Source organism: Lithobates pipiens, unplaced genomic scaffold (genome assembly GCF_037356315.1).
Source record: "Lithobates pipiens isolate NorthernLeopardFrog02 unplaced genomic scaffold, aLitPip1_a1.2 Scaffold_16, whole genome shotgun sequence".
Taxonomy (NCBI): domain Eukaryota; kingdom Metazoa; phylum Chordata; class Amphibia; order Anura; family Ranidae; genus Lithobates; species Lithobates pipiens.
The window spans coordinates 406,760,355-406,784,620 of record NW_027507748.1 but is presented as its reverse complement, the minus strand read 5'-3'; the positions used below and the strand labels follow the sequence as shown (position 1 = coordinate 406,784,620).

At 43.6% G+C, this 24,266-nt stretch overlaps 1 protein-coding gene across 5 annotated transcripts in view; it reads right to left on the bottom strand.

The window, feature by feature from the left end:
- The window catches only part of NF1 (neurofibromin 1), a 436,753-nt gene that overhangs the window by 340,345 nt on the left and 72,142 nt on the right, over positions 1-24,266 (bottom strand). For all 5 annotated transcript variants that reach the window (XM_077482413.1, XM_077482415.1, XM_077482416.1 and 2 more), the window contains exons 8-10: positions 16,639-16,796; positions 14,180-14,353; positions 9,906-10,034 (exon numbers count right to left, since the gene is read on the bottom strand). In XM_077482413.1, coding sequence (XP_077338539.1) covers positions 9,906-10,034; positions 14,180-14,353; positions 16,639-16,796 — 461 coding nt within the window. The remainder of the gene's footprint in view (positions 1-9,905; positions 10,035-14,179; positions 14,354-16,638; positions 16,797-24,266) is intronic.

The window sequence follows — 24,266 nt, the reverse complement described above, 5'->3', positions numbered from 1 at the left end:
AAAATACACTATAGAAGTTCCAAAATCTGTAGAACTGGTCTTGATGTGTTTTTATTTTCAGCATTGCCATCTCCAGCATTAATTCAGCATCAGGTACAAGTATAAATGCTGCCTCTTGCTTGTTCCTTCTAGACACTAGTGTATTCCAAACACAAACTAGCTAATTTGTTGCAAATTAAAATTCTAGTTTACAATATGCTCAATGAAACTGAATGGGTTAGTTGTTTTTAAACTTCAGTTGAAGAGTGGACACAAACAGAAATGGTCAGCCAGTCCAGGATGATAACACCATCCTGGTACCAACACGCCTTAATTATATAGCAACGTTTAACAGACAATGATCACCAACTCAGAGGGGTGGGGCTAGTGACCCCCAGTAGACTCAAAAAAATAATTCCACAGCCAGTGTAAAAATCCTGTTATCTTTGAGAGAGACAGGAAGTCTCATACTATTGAAACATCCAAAAGCAGTCTGAGGGGTGAGCAACACAGCAAACCTTCCCTGACTGGATCAACTGAAAAACACTAGATAACAGAGGTCTACCTGCAGATCAAAATGCCACCCTAGACCTCACACCCAAAGTGATTCTATAGACTTACTATTGCCCAAAAAAAAAAAAAAATTGTTTACACTTACCTGCTTTGTGCACTGGTATTGCAGAGTGGCCCAAACCTCCTATTCTGGGGGTCCCCCACCAGCGCTCTTGCCTTCTCTTCTGTGTGTCGCAGCATAGGGAGCCACTTGCTGTAGGGGCAGACGTATGGGCTTGGTCTCAAGCCAAGCGATGTTCACCCATAGACACACAAATTGTGGCTCAGCCCCACCCCTTCCTCAGCGGATAGGATTTGACAGCAGCAGGAGCCAATATCCCACGCCGCTATCAAATTGGTTCTGTATAACCAGTGAAAAAATAGGATTTTTAAAACCGCTTACCTGTAAAATCCTTTTCTTTGATGTACATCAGGGGACACAGTGCTACAGTAATTACTTTGTGGGTTATATCGGACCGACAGGTGATGGACACTGGCAGGCCCCCAAGGCGTGTACTCCCCTATATAACCCCTCCTCAGTTTTGGCCAAGCAATACAAGTGTATACCAAGAAGGGAGGGACTTCTGTGTCCCCTGATGTACATCAAAGTAAAGGATTTTACAGGTAAGCAGTTTTAAAAATCCCATTTTCTTTTCTTACATCAGGGGACACAGAGCCATAGTAATTACTATGTGGGATGTCCCATAGCAATGGCAACTGAAGGAGGGGGAGACAACAAAAAAGAAAAGAAGTCAGAGGACTCATACTGCAGCCTGCAGCACACTGTGCCCAAAGGCAATATCCTCATGACCCTTAACATCGATTTGATAAAATCTGACAAACGTATCAACTGAAGACCAAGTCGCGGCCTTACAGATCTGAGCCAGAGGCCTGATGATGCACCGCCCAAGAGGAACTAATCACCCTGGTTGAGTATGCTTTAACATGAAAAGGAAGAATTTTCTTCTTTAAACCATAAGCCTGAATAATGACTTGGCGAATCCACTTGGAAATAGTGGGTTTTGACACTGCATGTCCTCTTTGAATCATCTGGCAGTACGAATAAAGCATCTGTTTTACGAACCTGAGGAGCCGCCTTTAAACATGCTCTGACCGCTCTCACTACATCAAGGGAATGTAGTGCCTTTTCTTCCCTAGATCGAGGCACTGGGAAGAAAGGAGGGAGAACAATATCTTGGTTTAAGTGAAAACCTGTCACCACTTGGCAGGAATTCAGGATGAGAACGTAACACCACCTTATCCTTATGCACGATCAGATATGGCTCTTTACAAGACAGAGCCGCTTGTTCTGATACTCTTCTAGCAGAAGAAATGGCAGCCAGAAAGACTATCTTTCTAGTCAAAAGAACCAAGAAAATTTCACGTAGGGTTCAAGGTTCAAAAGGCTGTTTCTGCAAAGCCAATAAGACCAAATTCAAATCCCAAGGATTTAGAGGTGCCTTGATAGGGGGATTGATCCGCGTTACACTCTGAACAAAGCTACACACTAAAGAGTGAGAAGCCAAAGGCCAATGAAAAAAAAAAAATATTCACAAGGCTGAGATCTGGCCCTTGATAGGATTCAAAGCCAGATTCATTTCCAATTCCATTTGCAGGAAATCAAGGATCCTACCCATGCCATATTTCCTGGGGTGCCAACCCCTGGATCCACACCAGGAAACATATTCCTTCCAGACTCTATAGCAAATGACCCTGGAAGCCTGCTTCCTGGCATTAATCAAGGTAGATACCACTGAAGGAGACAGCCCACGATTTTTTAGAATGTGGGTCTCAAAAGCCAGACCGTTACATTTAGGGACCGTAAGGTAGGATGGAATACCGGACCTTGCGCGAGATCTGGCCGTAATGGCAGAGTCCAAGGGACTCCTACTGCCATCTTCTGGGCCACCAGAATGCCTGCTTGATCCTGCGAAGAAGACGCAGAACTGGAGGAAATGCATAGATCAGAGAAAACTGATCCCATGGGAAGACCAATGCGTCTGTTCCGCAAGCTAGCGGATCCTTTGTGACACAAAGTTGTCGACCTTGTTGTTGAATCTGGACACGAACAGGTCTACGTCCGGAGCACCCCATCTCCGACATAACGCTAGGAAGATGTCGGGGTGAAGAGACCATTCTCCCGGAAATAATTGTTGGCGACTCAAGTAGTCCGCCTGCCAATTCTATCCCTGGAATGAAAACTGCCAATAGGCAAGGAACGTTGTGTTCTGTCCAAGACAGAACATAATGTTTTTTGGGCTGTACGACTAATCATGCCCCTCCTGGTGATTGATGTAAGCCCCAGCCGTGGCATTGTCGGACTGAATCCTGACAGGACAGCCCCTCAGTCTGAGCGTCCAGGACTTTAGAGCCAAATGAACTGCCCGCATCTCCAAAATGTTGATATGCAAGGTCCTTTCCAACTTGGATCACTTCCCCTTGACGGAATCCTCTTCCAGGATTGCTCCCCACCCTAGAAGACTGGCATCCGTAGTCACTTTCCAAGGGACTGGTAAAAACGATTTTCCCTTTTGAAGGTTGCTGGATATCAACCACCAATTTAGGCCGACGCACGTCGGGAGCCAGACGAATTGGAAAATCTAAGGCCTGAACCTTCTTGTTCTAGGCCGACAGGATTACGTTTTGTAGCAATTTTGAATGAAACTGCACCTAAGGGACGGCCTCGGAGGAGGCCACCATTTTTCCCCCCAATAGTCTCATGCACAACTGAATGGAAGGCGTTTTCTTTGCCTTGATAAGTTGAATTAGTTCTACAATGGAACCGATTCTTTTCTGGAGTAGAAAGGCTTTTCTGCATGGTATTTATGACAAGACCCAGGTACTGCAATCTCCTTGGTTTTAAGGAGTATTTTTCTAGGTTGAGAATCCAGCCTAGAGATTCCAGGTAGTTTACCGTTGTGACCAGACTGTGCTTTAGCCTTGAAACTGAATTATCTATTAAAAGCAGATCGTCTAAGTAGGCTAGGACCGTTATTGCCTTGAGCCCTTAATCTGTCTAAAGGAGGCTCCAGAATTTTTGAGAACACCTGTGGTGCTGTGGCTAGACCGAATGGCAGGGCCACAAACTGAAAATTATGATTTTCTACTTCGAAGCATAGAAATTTTTGGTGAGCGGGAAATATTGGCAGGTGGAGATATGCATCTCTGCTATCGATAGAAGCCAAAAATTCCCCTCCTTGGAGGTCTTAGTTCCCCCGTTTGGCTTTGGAACCATAAAGAGGTTTGAATAAAAACCTGTGCCTTGTTCCTCTAAGGGAACGTCTGATATCACTGACTTGGATAATAGACGATCCAGTGCTAGAAGGAGAGCCTTCTCTGGATCCTTGGGAACATTTGACCTTAGAAACTTAGGAGACGGAAAAATTCAGAACTCTAGTTTGTAACCTAGAGAAACGGCAGAAGCCACCCATCTGTCTTGACATTGTTCCTGCCAGCTCCTTGAGAAATGCAGGAGCCTTCCCCCCACCCGAGCGAGCAGGGGCGTCCCTTCATAAGGAGACTTTAGCACTCTGTTTTGTGGGCTTTCTGCCCCAAGATCTCTTCTGACCTTGGTGCTGCCCTAGTGGTTTTCCCCTTGAACCTGACATTTGAGGACGTCGAGACTGCCTAGAGACTGATGCCCCTGGTACAGGATAAGAAGTGTACTTAAAAGGAGAAATGTCTGAATTTCTCCTTCACTGGTAAAAGAGCTTTTGCTATTCGAGATCTTTTGTAGGTATTTATCCAAATCTCTAAATAGTCGGAAACCAGCTAAGAGCTTTTTACACGGCGCTTCAGCTGACCAACTTTTTAGCAAAAGAAGATTCTTATTCACTAAGGCAATCGCAGCATCAACCGCTGGACCCCCTCCATTTCTTATAGCAATCTTCTTCCATAGGATAAAGTGTGGAGAATCTCTTAAGGGGATAATATTGTTTATCCGGATGTTCCCATTCAGCATACATAAGCGTCCTTAGCCATGCATGAATAGGAAAGGCATCCGCAGACGGAGGAAGTTTTAATGATCCTAACTTAGAGATGGGATGATCAAGAGTCTGCGCTGCAGGCAGCAAAAAAGTTGAACGAACCAACTTAGTAAGAGTGCACAAGCAACCTGTCTTGTGATGTTACTCCTCCTATATTATTAGGGTCCTGAGAAGAGGATAAACAAGTATCTTCCAAATCTTTGGGAAGAGCTGCCTAATCCCCAGCATCCTGAACCTCCAAAGGAGGGTCTTAAGCACTAGATGGGGATCTGCTACATTTAACCCCACTATGGAGGGATAAAATAGCATCAATCTTTTCCAAATTGGCAATGGTAGAAGACAAAACCTCATGTGACATACTCAGGGGCTGAAGCGACTTGTGCGACTGCAGTTTCCCCTGACGGCTCAATCTGACCGCCTGCAACACTCCCAGAGGAGGATGACATTCTTTTGGAAATGGTTTTAGTTTGTTGTGTAACCATTGACCCCTTAGAGGAGTTCCTGGTCCCTTTGCCAGTCATAGCTTAAAAACAGAAAGCAGAGGCACTACCAGCAAAAGAATGTAAACTTGCTAGGCTATAATACAGCACAATAGCTGCTATTAATCCTAGCCTCTTACAGTACAGTGTATCAAAGAGAAATGCATGTGTCACCAAACCTGATCGACCCAACCTCTCTGCTCTGTCCCTCCACCGACAGGCAGCAGCTTCACAAACAGCGCTTTAAAACACTTCCTGAACGCGTGGCGGGCGTCTGACGCTGTTAGCTATGCCCCCCCCCCCACACAGAATAATGTCCCCCTTGTCAAAAGAGTATTTTCCCGCCCGAGCGGCGTCTGCAGCCTGGCGGGGGAGGGGTAAATCCTCCACCAAGCGGCCGCGGTCTGCCCTTTATTTATCTCTCTGAAAAAGAAGCAACTGTCTTGGCATGTCCCCTGAAGGGGAATAAAGCCAATCTGGGGGCACAGGAAGAGACCAGCCCCCCTTTCTTACCAAAGGGTCTGTTCTGGCTGTAGGAGAGGAGGATGAAGGCTTCTGCTTTTTCCAGCGTCAGGACGGTGAGTGCTCAATGCAGCCCCCAGTGGTGACACATAGGAATGACAACATTACACATAGGAGAAATTCCTGAGAAAATGTCCCTTACCTTTTCCTCGCAGCAGGGTTTTATCAGAGACAAAGACCCAATCTTCACCCTTCATGGTAGGCTCCGAGACCTTTTAGGAAACCTTCAGGAACCGGGTGAACCTCGGGTTACCCACAATCCTGGACCTGCTACAGCACCCTGCCAGTAAAAACTTTACGGCCTCACTACCAAAAAGTACTGGATCCCAGGGCCCAGCTCTCAAAGAGAAGCGTTCGCAAGCAAAACCTTGTTTCTTCAGACACGAGGCCCGGGTACCATTCATTTAGCCCAAGACATCAGAATGGATTCGGTCAGCATGGCTAGACCCTGCAAGGATTACTACCAGGGGAGCTCAGCACAGCACATCTTTACTAGTGACCAAAACCTTGGTCACCTCGTGATAGACACTGGCGAAAAATCTGAGGACTCCCAGTAATTGGAGGGGTTATATAGGGGAGTACACGCCTTAGGGGCATGCCAGTGTCCATCACCTGTCGGTCCAATATAACCCACATAGTAATTACTATGGCTCTGTATCCCCTGATGCAAGAAAATTTTTATGATCCTAAAAATTGTCTGCTGGGGCTAGTAGAACTGTCAATGCTCAGAGCCAGGAAAATACTCATATCCCCGCTATTGTACTATGCTCATAAGGCCATTACGATGAACTGGAAACAATTGTCTCCCTCCCTCTGTCAGATTCTGGAAAAGCCTAGTGAATGCCAGTTTACCGCTGTATAAAGCCACCTACTCGGGCGGGGTTGTCCACAAAAATTTGAAAAGGTATGGACCTGTTGGTTAGATGATAACACCATGGCAACCGATGCAGTAACCATTTCCTAGATTAACATCTCTAGTCTGTTAGTATATTGACCCAACTGCTCATGCTGCATTATCCTGTTGGTACCAATTTGAGCACAGATTCTCCTGAACTGAGCCCCCCCCCCACCACCACCACATTGGGGTTATAGTATAAGTTAGCTTGTTGATGTTGTATGTTGCGCTCTGTTGCAGTATGTTGCCGCATCAGAAGAACTGCCCCTGCGTAGGCAAAGGTTTGGCACCTGCGTGGGCTAATTTTGTATGCAAATGAAAAATTTTATAAAAAAGATTTTGCAAAAAAAAAAAACACAGTATGTAGGCCAAACGATCCGTTCATTCACCACCAGTGTTAATGAACACAGCCAAAATCAAGAGTGTCGACATTAATCAGTGTGCCTAATCATTATCGACAGTGCCACAATCGAGATCCAAAAGGTTATAGAATTTTTAGTTATTGACAGAAACTAGGAGTAGCAGGCCTCAAAAACCTTCTGGATCTAGGAATTAGTCCTACTCCCAACTCGGTATGAATGTGGAGTGGGACATTAACACCTTCATTAATGGGGCTTAATTTTTTATTACCAACCAATACGTTCGGAATGCCTGGGTTAACATTTTACATAACTTATACAATTTTATCATGTATGGTATTATAACAACATCATGCATCATTTTTTTGACCCCATTCAATGTCAACCTCGTTGTGGCCATCAGAAAAGTAATATTTTAAACATTTTTAATTGAATTTTTTTTCTTCTTATTCCATTTTTTTCCCCTCAAAGACAGCAGGGTGTCACTGCCTCGACAGCCGTCAATGAATCTTTAGCCAATGATGTTGTAGACACAGGTTTTCCCTTGCCATCGTATCAAAGCGAGGCTAGACTATTGGTCATCTACAATGTTTGCGATTGATAGCGTGGCGATGGGTTATCTGACATTTGCTTGTTGGAAGCGTGGTTAAACCCGCATAAGTCAGCAGGCTGGCACCCCCAGATGTCTTGTTAGACGAAACACACCAGGACGAGCCCCGCCGATTCCATTGCATCATTGTTACCAAAAGCACTTGTATATCTTCTCAATTGTGAATGCGTTCCTTATTTTAAAATACTTTTTACTAAAACGGAATTACACCATGTAGCACTCTGTTCTTCTTGTCCGCCTTATATGACTATGAGAGAAATTTGATCCACCTCATTCCGAAATTGTACACCCTGGGCTACTGCCATTGTAAACCATCTGAAGAATTGTGGGATCACCCTAAAGTGGTTGTAAACCCTTTTAAAAAAATCCTGAAAAAAAAAATCCTGCAAGACAGACATAATGAGCTAGTATGCATAGCATACTAGCTCATTATGAATAACTTACCTGAGAATGAAGCCCCCGAAGCGGTCCACTGTCTTCCTCTTCGCCGCTGCCATGGATCCCAGAGCGACTTCCGGGTCTCGCGGCTCCAGCGCTGTGATTCGGCGGAGCCGCAATGACGTCACTCCCGCGCATGCGCACAGGACCCGACACTCGCGGCATATCGCCGCGATCTGCGGGCCTGCCCCAGTGCGCCTGCGCGCCGCTGTCTACGGCGCATGCGCCGTAGACAGCGGTGGCTGTCTTCGGGTAAATATCTCCTAAACCGTATAGGTTTAGGAAATATTTCTTGGACCTACAGGTAAGCCTTAATCTAGGCTTACCTGTAGGTCAAAGTTGGTTGTAAGGGTTTACAACCGCTTTAAAAGCCAGAGATTGCCTACGCGGGTGCCCTTATCCATTGGTGTAATTTCATCACAAGCCTTGTCAAATTATCAGGCATGTCCTTTTGACATTCCGGTAAGCCTCCATACAGTTGGTGGTGGATATTTTGCTTTTATTCTCCTTGCATATGTCTCAACTTTTGAAGCATGAGGATTATTCTATTTGTCTGGACTAATCACACGCACAGTTTCTTCACTTGTGGACTCTGGGTTAATTTTTAATTCATTTTATTTATTTTTATATTTTTCATTATCACATTTGTAGATTAATTTAACCATATTTTAAGTGTGTTTTTGTGTTAAAGATTCCCATGGACACTATATGGTCCCATTTAATCTAGTGACCGTTCCCATTAGGACTGCACATTTATTTTTTACCCTCGTGCCTTTAAAGTCAGTAACCGTGAAGCAGGATGGCAAATCAGTCCTTAGCACAGTAAATCTGGAGGCTGGGCCCATGGTGCGTGTGCCAGAAGTTATCGGGTCAGCATACCACCTCCATCTGGGCCAGCGTGAAACAAGAATAACCCTCCACTGCGATCCTGACAAAACATCAGAACATCCACTGCTTCTGCCCGGGGATCCTTGCACCTATAGATGCAAATCTGTCCATAATGTTGTTGAAATGGAGGCTAGAAGCTACATACTCAGCATTCCCCAACAGATCATTGAAAACCTCCACATGTAGGGACTACTCTCCTGGGCTAAGCATTGCCAGCAGAGGAAAACTGCCTGCCAATCACAGAAACTAGCACTTTGCTAGCAGCCACTGTTGCAACGTAAGCAGGAAACTATAGTTCCATGTGCGGTGCCAACTTAATAGGCCAGGCTCTGTGCCCAGTGCCAACTGAGAAGCACGATGTGAAATTTTAAACATCAGAGACTTGCACAGAAGAGGAATTTTAGGATAAATGCACATGTGGCAGAACTTTTGGGGTACTTTAAGCCAGTGGTTGTCAACTTATCAGCTAAAGGGGGCCTAAAATGCAGTCCCTGACATCAAAGTGCTGCGCATAATGTTCAATATATGTTTGAGAAGACTGTCAAACTGCAGACCTAACAGAGGAAATGAGGGGCAGAGTGTGGGGACATGCTATGATTTTGGCTGGGGATATGCTAGAAGACCACACAAATCTGGGAACATGTTACATTAGGGTAATGGTATTGATCTCTACTACCCTTATAGATGTTCCCACATGCTGCTGAGGTCTGAACATCATTTACCAAACGGTCACATGAAAACCTCGGACTGCAGAGTGGGCACCAAGGCTTTAGACTGTAAAAAATGCTAAGGGACAATGAAGTATGTGGTGGCTATTTTTCTGTGTATTAATGTTGGTATACTGTACAAGCATATCAAATGAACCCATTTCTCCTTGGGTGAATAACAGATAACTTGGTTTATTAGGACTGACTGCACTGCTGCTTTCTCCAACTTATATTCAAAACAAAGACTATTCCAAGGACATTACAGGAAATAACATGTTATTTCACCCCCAGCTTGTGTGATACTATGAAGAAAGAATTTAACCACGAGCGCTTGCCTTTAAGCCATAGTATTTTGCAGTCTGGTGCCAAAGTGCAGTTAAGTGAAATTCAACTGTTGAGCAAGTAAGGGACATCATAGAGAAAGTTGAACGGGGAAGATAACTTATTATACATATACTATATCAATAACACCACAAAAAGATGAACATACTTTGAAATGCTGATTGTTCTGAGGGTTGATCCTAAAGCATGAAACTAGGCAGTCAATCATAAGGTCTACATCTGCATTCTGATTTGTGGCTCCTCTTGAGAAAGGCTTGCTGGGATTGAAGAGCAAGTTCTGTGGACAGAAAACTTTTAAGTCACTAAGGCAGTCTAACACTTGTTTTTACGTTTGTTTTACATGATTTTTATTAACTATGTATTAGACCAAAAAAGAAAATAGTTTCCCCCCCCCCCCAGACATACAGTAAAAATTTTATATATATATATATATATATATATATATATATATATATATATATATATATATATATATATATATATATATATATATATATATATATATATATATATATATATATATATATATATATATACACACACACACACACACACACACACACATATACACACATATATACACACATACATATATACATACACACACACACAGTTGATGGGAGAAAAAAAAAAAAAAACACATTTAGGGGTGAGGATGAAAGATCAGTTTACACACCATCATGCCACTAGAGTGTGCTTTACCCAGTAACACATACAAAAGCAAACACAAAGAAGCACTACACTCTGATCTAGTGTTCCAATTACCAGCTTGAAAGTCTTTAATCACTTCCTGACCGCCTGCTGTACATATACCGCAAGACAGCTCTGTTGCGTAAATTTACGTATCTGTACACAATTTTGTCGTCAATAGTCACTGGGGGCCGCGATCACGCGCTGATTGGCCACAGGGGGAGCTAATCAGCGGGCACTGCGTATGCAATGTCCGCTGGCCACCATCGATCGCTTCCCGCAGAGACAGAACAGCCAATGTAAACAAGCAGACCACCATGCTGTCAGGCATAGAAACTTTGATCTAGTGTTCCTGCTAATCAGGAAAACGGATCAGAGTCCATCCCCCCACACAGTTAGCCCTTGATCGCCCCTGATGTTAACCCCCTTCCCTGCCAGCGTCATTTATATTGTGTCAGTGCATATTTTTAGCACTGATCACGGTGATATCACTGGTTTCCAAAAAGTGTCAGCTAGGTGTCTGATCTGTCCGCCACAATCTCGCTAAAAATTGCTGGTCGTTGCCATTACTAGTTTAAAAAAAATAAAAATAAATAAAAAAAAAATTGCCATAAATCTGTCTCCCATTTTGTAGAGGCTATAACTTTTTCACAAACCAATCAATATATGCTTATTTTTTTTTTTTTTACCAAAAATGAGTAGCAGAATACATATTGGCCTAAATTGATGAAGAAAATTTGCTTTTTTATTGGGTATGTATTATAACAGTTTTTTTTTTTCGTTTTTTTTTGTCGTTAATAGTGCAAAAAATAAAACCCCAGAGTTGATCAAATACCACCAAAAGACATCTCTATTTTTAGGAAAAAAGGACATCAAATTTGGGTACAGTGTCACAGGAGTGCACAATTGTCAGTTAAAGTAATGCAGCGCCGTATCGTTAAAAATGGCCTGGCCATTAAGGGGGTAAAACCTTCTGGGGCTGAAGTGGTTAATGTATCCAACAGGCTTAGATTTTACATATTTTACAGTGGAAAATTAGGTCCTGCTAGATAGCAATACCTGTAAAAGGGACCAGCCTGAAACTATGTAAAGCATTTATACCATTAAAATCTGTTAATAACCAGGCACACCCTGCTCCGCACACAGTTGCTCTCTATTTTTAGGCACTGTGCCATATTTGTAGAGGCCAATCTGCTGACAAGCCTAAAGAATTACTACTGTTCAGGGTCTCTGGGCTTCATCAAAATGGCAGCCTTCAAAAACAGGAACAATGCTGGAGGAAATTTACAGCACATAGTAATTTTGTTAACTATGGTAAATACGTAATCATGACCAGAACACTACGTATATGGCACCAGCATCCCCAAGTGTGTACAATAGGAAAAGTGAAGAGATGGGGGTCTTTATAGGTGCGATACATATTCATGGAAACAAGAAAAATTATATAAAAAGGTACATTTAGACACAAGTAAAAAAAAAAAAAGGAAGATAAAAGCATTGTGTACAAGACATTAATGTCCACAGCAAAGGGGAACATGAGTTTTGATGCAACAGGGAGCTGCAGCTTGGCTTGGGTACCCCCATAGCAAGCTGCTTGCTGTGGGGGCACTCAACAGGATGGAGAAGCCAGGCAAGCCGAAGAGGGAAACGAGAAGATGAGGATCCAGGCAAAAAACACCTTTAGCGTTTAGTATTACGTTAACCACTTTCCCGTCCATCTGTTTCGAAATGCCCATGGATGGGAAGGGTGATCTCAGTCATCGTTGCAGCAATGATAGAGATAGCATGTTGTTGGGCTGTGATTTCCTACAAAATAAACATTTTCCTAGCAGCTAACGAACCGCTGGATTACTTTTACAGGTTGCGATAGGGGAACCTAGCAAGGATGCGACTGGTGGCATCCAGCTCTGAGCACCCAGTGGTAAATGGAAAGCAACAAGAATTTAGTAACTTCCTGTGTCTGTCCTTTATTTACCTGGCCGTTAATGGCCAGTAAAGCAGCCACTCAGACCAATCTGTGTCTTATCAGCTGCACTGGAGGCCAGAGGAGAGATCTGCTGTGGGGATAGTCTCCAAATCTCTCCATAAAGAGGACCTGTCAGAGTCCACGTTATTACAAGGGATTTTGTTCATCCCTTGCAATAAAAGTTTATATATTAAAAAAAAAAAAAAAAGTAGTGTGTTAAAAATGAAAATTATTTAAGCACCCGTTATCCCGTGCTCAAGTGCAAATGCAAACACGCAAGCAAGTTCCACACGTGAGGTATCGCCACAAAATGCCGGGTGAGCAATTATTTTATCAACAGACCCAGTGTAACACTAAACTGGTCATTTGTAAAGGTTATGTGGCGAAACATCATATTTTACTAAACAATTGCCTATTATATTGTGTTTTTGTGCATTTGCATTAAAGTGTATTTGTCCAAATAAGAAGTTTGAAAAAACTGCTGCACAAATACTGTGACATAAAAATATGCAACGCCCAAATTGTATTCTCTAGGGCCTCTGCTTAACAATATATGTTTGGGGGTTCCAAGTAGTTCCAGCTTAAAAAAAATAAAAAATAAAAAAGTGTTTTTTTTTTTTACAAGTAGGAAAGGAATGTCAGAATTGGCCCGGACCAGACGTGGTTAATGTGGAATGTATGTTCCTTGCTAAACATCCTTATTTTTAATCAGGTTAAGGGTAAGGTTCCACTTCAAAGTGTAAAAAGGACCAACTATAGCTACTCTTAAAAATGTTCCTTTCCCCCTCCTCCTACCTACACTGTATAAGATCTGTGTGCTTGCCCATTCTTTTATCTGCTGCAGTCTGGTCAATTGATCCTGCCGATCCAGCTCCTTTGTGTAAGGGAGCACTCCCTCCACTCCCCTGTAGCAGCTACAAATTGACACTGGAGCTGCAGGATCCTGTGCTGGGAACCAATAGGTAAATAAATAGATTCTTTTTGGGAGTTTTTTTGTTTTGTTTTTTTATACAGGGCAGATGGGATAGGTAGATGGAGGGAACAGTCAAGAATAGTTCAGGTTTTCTTCCACTTTAAATAAAATTACTGATAACGAGAAAATCTAAATCAGAAATGTTCAACTACATATTTCCATGTAACACAGCATACTGTATTGTCAAGTGTGCAGCCACAAATACAAATATATTTCCCATGGTCATAAAAGATTCGACCACACAAATTTGGCAGGTACAATTTGCACACCATCTCCCCTCCAGGGCCATTACTAATGTGCCTTGCTTCAAACACTACCATAGCCAAGGTGAATGAAATATGACACGGGGATAGAATTCGATAAGAAAATAGCCCTGGACTTGTACGATTACTCATCTCAAAACCCCAAAGATGATTCTAAGCAACTGAAACAGAATGCAAAAATCAGTCAGCCCTTGTGCACAATGCAGCAACTTTGAATCCAACACCCCTGCGCAACTTCAACGCTGCTTGCATACAACTTCTTTAAACAGAAGTCAATGCAAGTCGTGTCTAAGCCACCCAAAATAGCGTAGGAACCTTTTTTCTAAGTAGGATCGACTTGAGAAAAGGGTTCCATTGCAGTTAATGGTGTGCGACTTGTCATATGACTTTTAGTGTTCAAAGTCGCATGACAAGTCGCACACCATTAGACAGTGTGAACCAGGGCTCAAAGGCTTATACTGAGATACTTTGAAAATTGTTACAAAAATGCAGAAGCTAAAGAAAAAGCACCAATATATGTTTGTGCTCACCTTTAAGTCGATGACTAATGACTGAACCAGATGGAATATGACAGAATTATCTTCCCAGTTGACATATGTGGACGCTTTACACAACTTAACACAAGCAATTGCAGCACTCTCTGTAAGTGGTTTTCCTACTCCATGGCCAGTTAGGGCTTTCCTGAGGCTTTCAAGAAACAACTTCTAAAACAAATAAGATTTGTATGATAAAACAAAATTGCACACAAGTATGTGGTTCTTAAAAAAATTACATTAGTCTTCATGTACCATTTTTGTTTTTGCCAAACCTAAAACAGGACAAGGACCATAACCTCACCAAATTGATTATGCACATAGCCTTAAGATATTTTACTTATCCAGGTGATATAGGTCAATCTAGATATTTTCATTTCATATAACGGTGTTTTTTTTTCCACCCTTTACATAGAACGAGCACACCTTTACATGATCAGTCAGTGGTCATTTTTTATTCACTACATCTTTATTAAAAGGCAAACGTATCTTAGCATAAAATCAAAACTGTATACAGAAAATTTCAAGTAAATATAATACCGGGCATTACAAGATAGATATTGCACATTAAAAAAAAAAAAAAAAGCCAAGCTATTTAAGCACATGCTAGGCCGTTTATCACCACCAATACAGGAAGATAGTACAATAATGTACTTTCAAATTACAAAAAAGCCAGTTTGTTTATAAAAAATTTAGTGTACTTATTGGGTCATCTTTTGTCATCATAAATAAGTTGCTTTAAAAAACAAAATTAGATGCATCCACTCTATTCCTCCTTTGCATTTGAGGGCATGCAGCCATGCAATATTTAGCTTTCACTGCAAAATAACTTATTACAGGTAAAACAATGCATTAACATTTGTCTACTTGCAGTTTACTTGTATAACCCTAGGAGAGATAAGAATCCCAAGGAACAGGAGAACACATCCCATTATGTAGAAAGCAAGTGGTGAGGGAGCAAAAATGTGAGTCTGTTCTGCTGGGATAGGCATTAAAAGGAGAATCATCTTGTACTCCTTTCAGTGAAATCACATAGCAATGCAAAGTCTATACAAGTACTGGTAGTATCTAGCTTCTATTGTGCAATAGCCTCTTTGCTGCATCAATCGCTATGGCTGGAACCAAACCCAACCATAGGAATAAATTGAGCATCTGGCACACGTGTAGTAGAAGATAGATGCGACTGGAAATTTATTTGCACCAGACAGATTTGCAGAGTGAACATCGTTGGCACACTTGGAAGCTGAAGCCAAGTAGTCTACCCCTTTCACCACCACCAATATAACCTCATATGTCTGCAGCAATAAGGCGTTTAATACACAATAATGGCTGCTACAGAAACGAGTAAAAATCGGACAGGTCAACTGTTGGTTGTCGGGTGGAAGGGAGCCATGAACCCCAGATAGGGTGACCCTCCCTTTTGGCATGTTTGGCAGGTGTCAATGGGTAGAGGGGAGGGAAACAAGGCATTCTTTTATCTCCCCTAGCTAGAATGAACAGGAAAGACATGAATTACATCACTTCTGCAAGAGCTGACCAGTGAATTTTGGTGCCGATCAGTGTAGTCTGTAAAGAAAATTCTAAATTATGTATAGAACTGTATTCTATTTGTAAAGCTTTGCATATGCACTGCACACTAACTCATTGTGCACATAGCACTAAATGTTTTGATTACGTATTTGCATTCTTTCGAGTCCTGATAAGAAATTACCCTGCCTATGTAGCACCCCTTGCTACCTTAAAGAGGAGCTGCACAAAAAAAAAAAATATTAAAAGCCAGCAGCTACTAATATTGCAGCTGCTGACTTTTAATAATATCACACTTACCTGTCCCAGGTTCCAGCGATGTCGGCGGCAAATGACGAGCGATCGCTCGTCTCGCTGCAGCCACCGCCGCCATCCTCTGTCAGGGAATCGGAAAGTGAAGCAAGAGGGCTTCACTGCCCGGTTCCCTACTGCGCATGCGCGAGTCGCGCTGCGCTGGTTCCCCGCTGTGTCTCTGGGAACTGTGTGTTTCCCAGAACACAACGGGGGGGGGGGGGGGCATGCGGCGGTGGGCGGAGCCATGCGGCGGTCTGGCCGGAAGTGGGTGCAGATACCTGGATTATCCAGGTAACTGCACCCCCCTCCCCCCGAAAGGTGCCGATTGTGGCACCGGAGGGGGGAGGGATAATACTAGCGGAACTTCCCCTTTAGGGTGAAGAACCGCTTTAAGTAGGTATCACATTACTACAATTGTACTTTATAGTACGTGTATATTGAAAAAAAAAAAAAAAACTTTCAAATTCTGCCAAATAAACTGAGCCGTGATGTGAAAAGATGCAGAGGGGTGTATCCTTTTGTGCCTTTTCCATAATGCAGTAATTATTTGTAATCAATGATCAATATGATACGAGTTGGCCATCTATAAAGGAATGAATATAAAATCATACAAAATATTGTCCAGTCTTGCTCACCTTGTTCATTTTGCTTTCTTCTACTGATTCCTTAGAAATGTCCTGGATAATTTCTGGGCACAGAACAAGTAAAATTATTTGCAGGGGCCAAACTGCTACTTTTCTCTTGTTGCTTTCAGCAAAACTGTCCACAAGGTCAAACAATTTCTCTGCACAATCTAGAAAAAAAACAAACATGATGCTGAGAGAAAAAAGCATTTTGTAGACTGTCATTCCTTATTTTTTTTCTTTACTTTAACCCTTTCATGACAAGCATATGCAGCCTTACTGAAGTGGACCATCTTCCGTGGTTCCAGGTCTCATGCTAACGATTAGAAGCCAGGAGGACTAGTGCTCTCAATCACCATTGCTTTCCAAACCTCTGATTGGCTATCGCAGTGATAACTATACAACCACTTGATTTTACATGATTTATATGGTGCCAACAGTTTACACAGCACAATTACAGTACAGTTTTAATACAGGGAGGGCCCTGCTTGTAGATCTTACATTCTAAAAGGGGAGGGGTGGTGGTACAAAAGGTAATAGGCTGCAGGAGATCATTTGATAGGGGTGGCTCTGTACTTGAAGAAAGATACTTTGTAAAAACGCAAGTATGTTACTAAAAAAACAAAAAAACAAAACAAAAAAAAACATCTTTTGGGATACAGAGTAAAAATATCAATAAACAGTTTTAACCACTTCCATACCCGGGCAATTGTGGAGCTACTCTCCTACAAGTGAAAATCATTTTGTTAGAAAATTACTCAGAACCCCCAAACATTATATATGTTTTTAACCAGACCCTAGGCAATAAAATGGCAGCCATTGCAACTTTATGTCACAGTATTTGCGCAGCATTTTTTCAAACTCATTTTTTTGGGGGAAAAATACTTTCATAAATAAGAAAAAAAAAACACACAAAATTTAGCCCAATTTTATTTGTGTGGTTAGGTAAGGTGAAAGATGTTACAGCGAGTAAATAGATACCAAACATGTCACACTTTAAAATTGTGCACACTTGTGGAAAGGCGCCAAACTTCAGTACTTAAAAATCACTATAGGTGATGGTTTAAAGCGGGAGTCCACCTGGACTCCGCATTTTTTTTTTTTTTTTTTTTAAAGCCAGCAGCTACAAATACTGCAGCTGCTGACTTTTAAAATAGTGACACTTACCTGTCCAGCGCGCCCGCGATGTCGGCACCCGAAGCCGATCTCTAGATCGACACTCGAGTGCTGCCGCCGCCATCTTGGGTATGGGAATCAGGAAATGGAGCCTTTCGGCTTCATTTCCCGGTTCCCTACTGCGCATGCGCGAGCTGCGCTGCGCAATGAGGACGGTCCCCGCTGCCTCTGGGATCTGTGTGTTTCCCAGCAGGCAGCGGGGCACTTGCGGGAAGGGGCGGGCACTTGCGGAAAGGGGCGTAAGTTACGCCCCTTTCCGCAGAGAGCTATCCCGGAAGTGGGTGCAGTTACCTGGATTATCCAGGTAACTGCACCCCCCTCCCCCCTGAAAGGTGCCGATTGTGGCACCAGAGGGGGGGAGGGTTCCGATGAGCGGAAGGTCCACTTTAGGGTGGACCTCCGCTTTAAACATTTTTACAGGTTACCCGGTTTAGAGTTAGAGGAGGTCTTGAGCTAGAAGTGTTGCTCTCGCTCTAACATTCGCGGTAATAACTCACGTGTGGTTTGAACGCAGAGATGAAGGTGCTTTAAAAAAATTTTTTTTTTTTTTTTTTTTTACACTTTCACTTACATTTTTTTGATCACTTTTATACCTATTACAAGGAATGTAAACATCCCTTTTAATAGGAATAGGGCATGACAGGTCCTCTTTACAGAAAGATGTGGGGTCTTCTCTAGCCTGGAAAACTTGGGATAAAAAAAAAAACGCAAACACCTTTAAGCCATCTGGGCTGCGGTATGCTCCAAGGTTAACTTCCGCCACTGTAGAAGAGCCGGTGCGCCGCTGGTGGGACGCCTTTAACAATCAAGCGGCTGAACAGCCACTATGATTGTTTTTACGGTGCAAGAAATCGGCAGTGGAAAAGAATTATATCTGAATGATGCCCGCGGCTGCACGCATCTTTCAGATATCCCTACTCAAAGTCCAGGACAACATATGACGTACAGCTGGCAGAAAGTTTAAATTGTCAAATATATATTTGAAAATTTAAGTCAGTATCGGTAATTTGCTTTCCAATAGTATTTCAGGACAGCACCCAAGAGATCATGGCTCCTTCCCCAACAGGAAACACCTCATCATTCCAAGCTTTAACAGGAGGCCCCCACGCAGCTTCCTTCAGTTGTTTGTAGAGAACCTCCAGCCCCAGCTGCAACACATAAGTGACAGTTATATCATAGTATTACAGCAAAAAAAAAAAAAAAAAAAAAAAACACCAGTTATTGCTGTCCTGAAAGACTATTGGAAAACAAGTTACCGATAAGTCTAACTTGAATTTTCCCAAAACGTCTTTCAGGACAGCACCCGAGAGGATAATTGAGGCTTAACCCATTTAGGGTGGGACAAAAGCCTGCAAGACTTTCCTTCCGAAAAAGCCTGGTCCTCAGCTGTCAGGAGGTCCAACCTATAATGACAGGCAAAGGTCGTCAGACTCATCCATGTAGCTGCCTTACAAATCTGTTAGGGGGTGGCACCACCTCTTTCTCCCCAACTCACTGGCAAAGCTCTTGTAGAATGAGCCCGAATACCAACTGGACTCTCCTAGCCTGAAAAGGGAAAAGGCCTCTGTGATCACCATTCTCAACCATCTGGCAAAAGTTCCTCTTGTAGCTTGTCCATTTTTCTTAGTACCAGCATATGAAACAAATATTGCGTCTGAACGCCTAAAGTCGTTAGGGGCTTCCATGTAACTCAAGACTGCTTTTTTAACATCCAAGGATGTCTAATCCCGATGGATTAGGGCAAAACGTAGGAAGCATCTTCTGAGCGCGATATTGGACCAAACCGAACTTCAGTAAGAAATTAGGATCTGTCTTCAGAACAATTTGGTCTGAAAAGATAGGAAAAAAAATGGCTCCTTGATTGAGAAGGCTTGAAGCTCACCAATTCTTCAAACTTTCATTATAGCGACCAAAAAAAAAGTTTTTGAAGTAAATCAGTCTAAGGGAGGCCAAATGAATAGGTTCAAATGGTTTCCTGGTCAGGGCCTGTAGAACAACCGATAAGTCCCATTTTGGACAGCTTCTGATCACCATCGGTCTGGACCAGGGCGAGGGCCTTGAAGATGAGATTGATTTTTCAAAAAAATCCAGCAGCGCAGCAACTTGAAGTTTAAGGGTACTAACTGCTAGGACCTTATCCTCTTCTTGCAAGAATTCCAAAATAGATGAAATATCTTAAGGATCTGCTAGATGCAGTGCACTGGGAGTTAAAAAAAAACTGCCAAACTTTGGAATAAATTGCTCTGGTAACAGCTTTTCTGCTAGTAACCAATCTATCCGAAAACCCCTTCTTCCCTAGGAGCTGCTGTTCAGAAACCAAGCTGCAAGCTTTAGCTTTGCTACCTACTGGTGAAGTAAGGCACCTTTCATCAGCAGATCTTGTCTCAACGGAAGGTGCCAATATGGTTTGAATTGCATATAAATAAGGGATGAAAACCAAGCCCTCTTGGTTTTCAAGAGGGAGCACTGAGGATTACGGTCGTATCCTCCTGGATTCTCCTTATAACCTGAGCTGGAAAGGCGTAGCAGAGGTGAAAATTCCAACTGTGTGCCAGAGCATCTAACCCCAGGGGTGACTCCGTTCTGTTCAGGGAGGGAAGACACCTGTGCATTTTCCTGAGTCGCAAAGAGATCCACTTTTGGCTGCCCCCATTTCTTCACAATTGTATGGAAGATTTCCGTGTTCAATCGCCACTCTGCCTCATACACCTGGTTTCTGCTGAGGAAGTCCACTACGCTGTTTAGGGTTCCTTTTAGATGGACCACAGACAAGGATAGAATATGGAGCTCTGCCCATCTTAGAATACTTCCTGCTAGGCACCGAAAAACTTCTGGTGCCTCCCGTCTTTATGTAGGCCACACTGCAAAGGCTGTGTCTGACAGGACCTGTATATGAAGTCCCCCCCACACTTCTCTGGCAAATGTCAAAGCCATTTTTATTGATTTTAGTTCCCTCCAATTCAAGGATCTTATTGCTACTCCTGTGGACCATGAGCCTTGAGCCCATTGACCGCTCAAGTGAGCCCCCCAACCCCAGGAGCTAGCATCCTTTGTTGACCTTAACTGGACTAGGAAGGACCATAAGAGACCTGATGAAAACCTTGTCCGCTTCTTCCATCACCAAAGACTCCTTTTCACTGAGGTGGGGAGCTCCCTTGCTGGTGATCCCAGACTTTTGCGAATCTTGCTGGTGATCCCAGACTTTTAACAAGAACCCAAGCAGGGGTCTGAAGTGAAGTCTTGTCCACTGAATTGCTGATATGGAAGGGGTCAGGGTTACCAATGCTGACATGACCTTCCTGATGGACAGGAGTTGGACTGACATCCACACTACTACTTCCCACCAGCTTTTTCTCCTTTTCTTCTGAAAGAAAGATCTTTTGCTCCATTGAGTTGATCCGGTACCCCAAGAATAACACCACCTGCGAGGGTTTCAGATTCGGCTTCTGGAGGTTTAAGATCCAACCTATGGACTGTAGGTGGGTACGAGCTCTGATCAAGTTTTGCTGAAGCTTTTCTCTGGTTGGAACAAAAACAGGCTGTCCAGATAAGGAATCACTGAGATTCCTTCTATGCAATGGTGCCAATGCTTCGGCCATTACTTTTGTGAACTCTCTTGGGGACGATGACAGGCCAAATGGGAGTGCTCTGAACTGTACCACCTTTTCCCCTACTTTCAGTGCCAAACCAACACTTTTTTAGACCTGGCAGCAATAAAAACTGAAAAAATTGAATCCTTCCAAAATTTTCTCTACTCTACCAATCAATTTAGCATCTTGAGATTTAGGATGAGCCAGAATGTTTCTAAGGGTTTCTGAACGAGGAATACGTGTGAGTAGAACCCCTGGAAGAACTCCCTTGTAGGGGCTGAAACAATGACTCTCTGGGATCTCAGTTCCTGGATTAGGGACTTCATGGCGAGAGCCCTGGCTGGATCCCTTGGTGCGTTTGTCACCAAGAATCTTTTTGGAGGTTGTTCCGTGAATTCGATCACATATCCCTGGGAGAGGATGTTTAGAATAAATTTGTTTGGTGTAATGCGCAAAAGAAACTGCTGGGGCCTTCCTCTGACTGGGAGGAAGGAGTCACTGTGACTTTCTGGAAGTAACAGGAGGATTGAAGAGCACTCCACTCCTACCTTTGGGCTTCTGGAAAGATAATGGTTTCCTTTTTCCCTGCATTTTACCTTCCTGCTGTTTTCTGAGACCGAAGAAAACGCTTATGGGTTTGCACCTGCTTGTTGACCAGAAGCAATTTCTTTTTATCGGCCGTTCTGCCAAGAATGGATTCCTGATCTGAACCAAAAAGGGGAATGCTACACAGCCTGTTTTTTTGATGCTGCGCCCCCGGGCCAGGTTTTTAGCCATAAAGCCCTCCTAGCAGTTTTTTAATGCTGCGGACCTAGCAGACATGTGTATGGACATTGCCGAGGCATCTGCAATGCATGACACTGATGCAGATAAGGTTATAAAGGAGTCTAAAATCTCTTGTTTGTTTTGGAGAATCCGCAGTAACGTGGGCCTTCATCTGGTTAATCCAGTGCTCTAAATTCCTAGCAACACATTGTTGCAATTGCTGGCTTCAGATTGTTAATCACCAATTGCCAGGCCCTTTTAAGAAGTAGGTGAATCCTTTTATCCATGGGCTCCTTTAGCGTGCCCATATCTTCAAAGGCAAGGTCAGTTGTTCGAGACCTGCGAGAAAGCGAAATCTAGTTTTGGAATCTTGTTCCAGATAGTCAGGATTTTCCTCATCGGGAATCTTCTTGTGGGCCTGAGAAAAATATGGCTTCTTCTCTGGTTCCAGACATTCTTCTTTAATCATGTCTGCGATTATGGAATAAACTGGAAAAGTACAGCCTTTTGCATCTCCCAGCCCAGCGTACATGCTGTCATGCAGCGAGAGCCCTTTGTCCTCATCTATCCCCAAGGTAGCGTAGAGTACTTTCAGGAGTCCTCCTACCTCTTCTAGTTACAACTTGTATTTAGAGATGGCATCTGCTTCATTTTCCTCCTCTTCTGAGTCTGATCCATATGGAGCGAGGGAAGCAGGTTCTTGGGAAGTATCCTGGGAGACTGGACCTCCCGCCTGTATCAAGAAACCCCTTGGGATTCAGAAGATGGCAGCGGGGCCTTAAGCTCCCCTGAGCTGCCCCAGCTCTTCTCTCAGGCTTGACAGGTTGCGCAGAGCTCATCCTGAATGGTTGAAACCAGTTCTCCACAAATGGATGGAGACTCCTCTCTGACTAAATCTGCACAACGGTTGCTTTGCTTAGGTCCTCTTTGCAGACAGGGCATCTTTTGACTGGTTGAACAGCGCTTTTTGACTGGACAAACAGAAGAAAAACAAAAACGGACCACACTAAAACGTTGCTGTACAGCATAGGTAAAAACAAACACCCAGGTGCACTAGGAAAGAACCTCTCACTTCCCTGTGCCCAAACAAGCCACCCCCACCACCTTGTGGCATCCCTTATGCTAGGCAGGACTAAGCCACTGCACATGCACCAGGGAGAACTCACACCCGGGGGGGGGTTGGTTGTTAATACCAATATGAGAAAACGGCCCACAATAAAAAAAAGGAAGACAGTCCCTTACCTTGGCCTTACTGGTGCCTTGGCAGGGCCCCTTATCTGCTGCATCCTCCACCGCAGAGCGCATTGCGGTCACGGTTCCAAGATTCAAAAACGCTGCTGCACTGACCCGGAACCCGAAGTTAAGAGCACCAGGTGACCCTGCTCTTGCCCCCTGCACTTTGCAGCCAGAAATACTGCTGCGTCTACCCCGGAAATGCCGCTTCTTCCTGTACACTGCACAGGACATAGCTGAGGGCTCTCCTCAGCCTCTAGAACAATGGGCGCTGCTCAGCTTGTACCGCAGAGGAACCAACGCAACTGCCCCATCTGAAGCAAAAAAAAAGGGCAGCACCCCCAGGCAGTACAGGCAGTACAGGCTCTCCCTGAGAACGGAAGGGGAAAAGGGAGCCCACGGGACCAACCAGCAAAAGGCAAGTGGGAGGATCACTCTCCTAAACTGAAAAAAAAAAACACTAACAGATGAGAACCTTTTGTCTCCCAGGAAAGCCCTGAGAGATCATGGCTCCCAGCAGAGGTGTTCCTCTGGCTGCAGGAAACACCAAAAACTGAAGGAAGCCGAGTGTAGGCCTCCTGTTAAAGTGGTTGTAAACCCTTACAAACCACTTTGACCTACAAGTAAACATAGATTAAGGAAGGTCCAAGAAATATTTTCTAAACATACACGGTTTAGGAGATATTTACAAAAAGACAGGCACCGTAGACAGCGGCGCGCAGGCGCACTGGGCATGCCTCTAACAGCGATTTGCCGTTAGTGGCGGCTCCCAGGCGCATGCACGGGAGTGCCATCATCGCTGCTCCGGCACTGAGTGGCCAGAGCAGCGATACCCGGAATAAGATGGACGCTCCATGCTACAGGGGACAGCAGTGA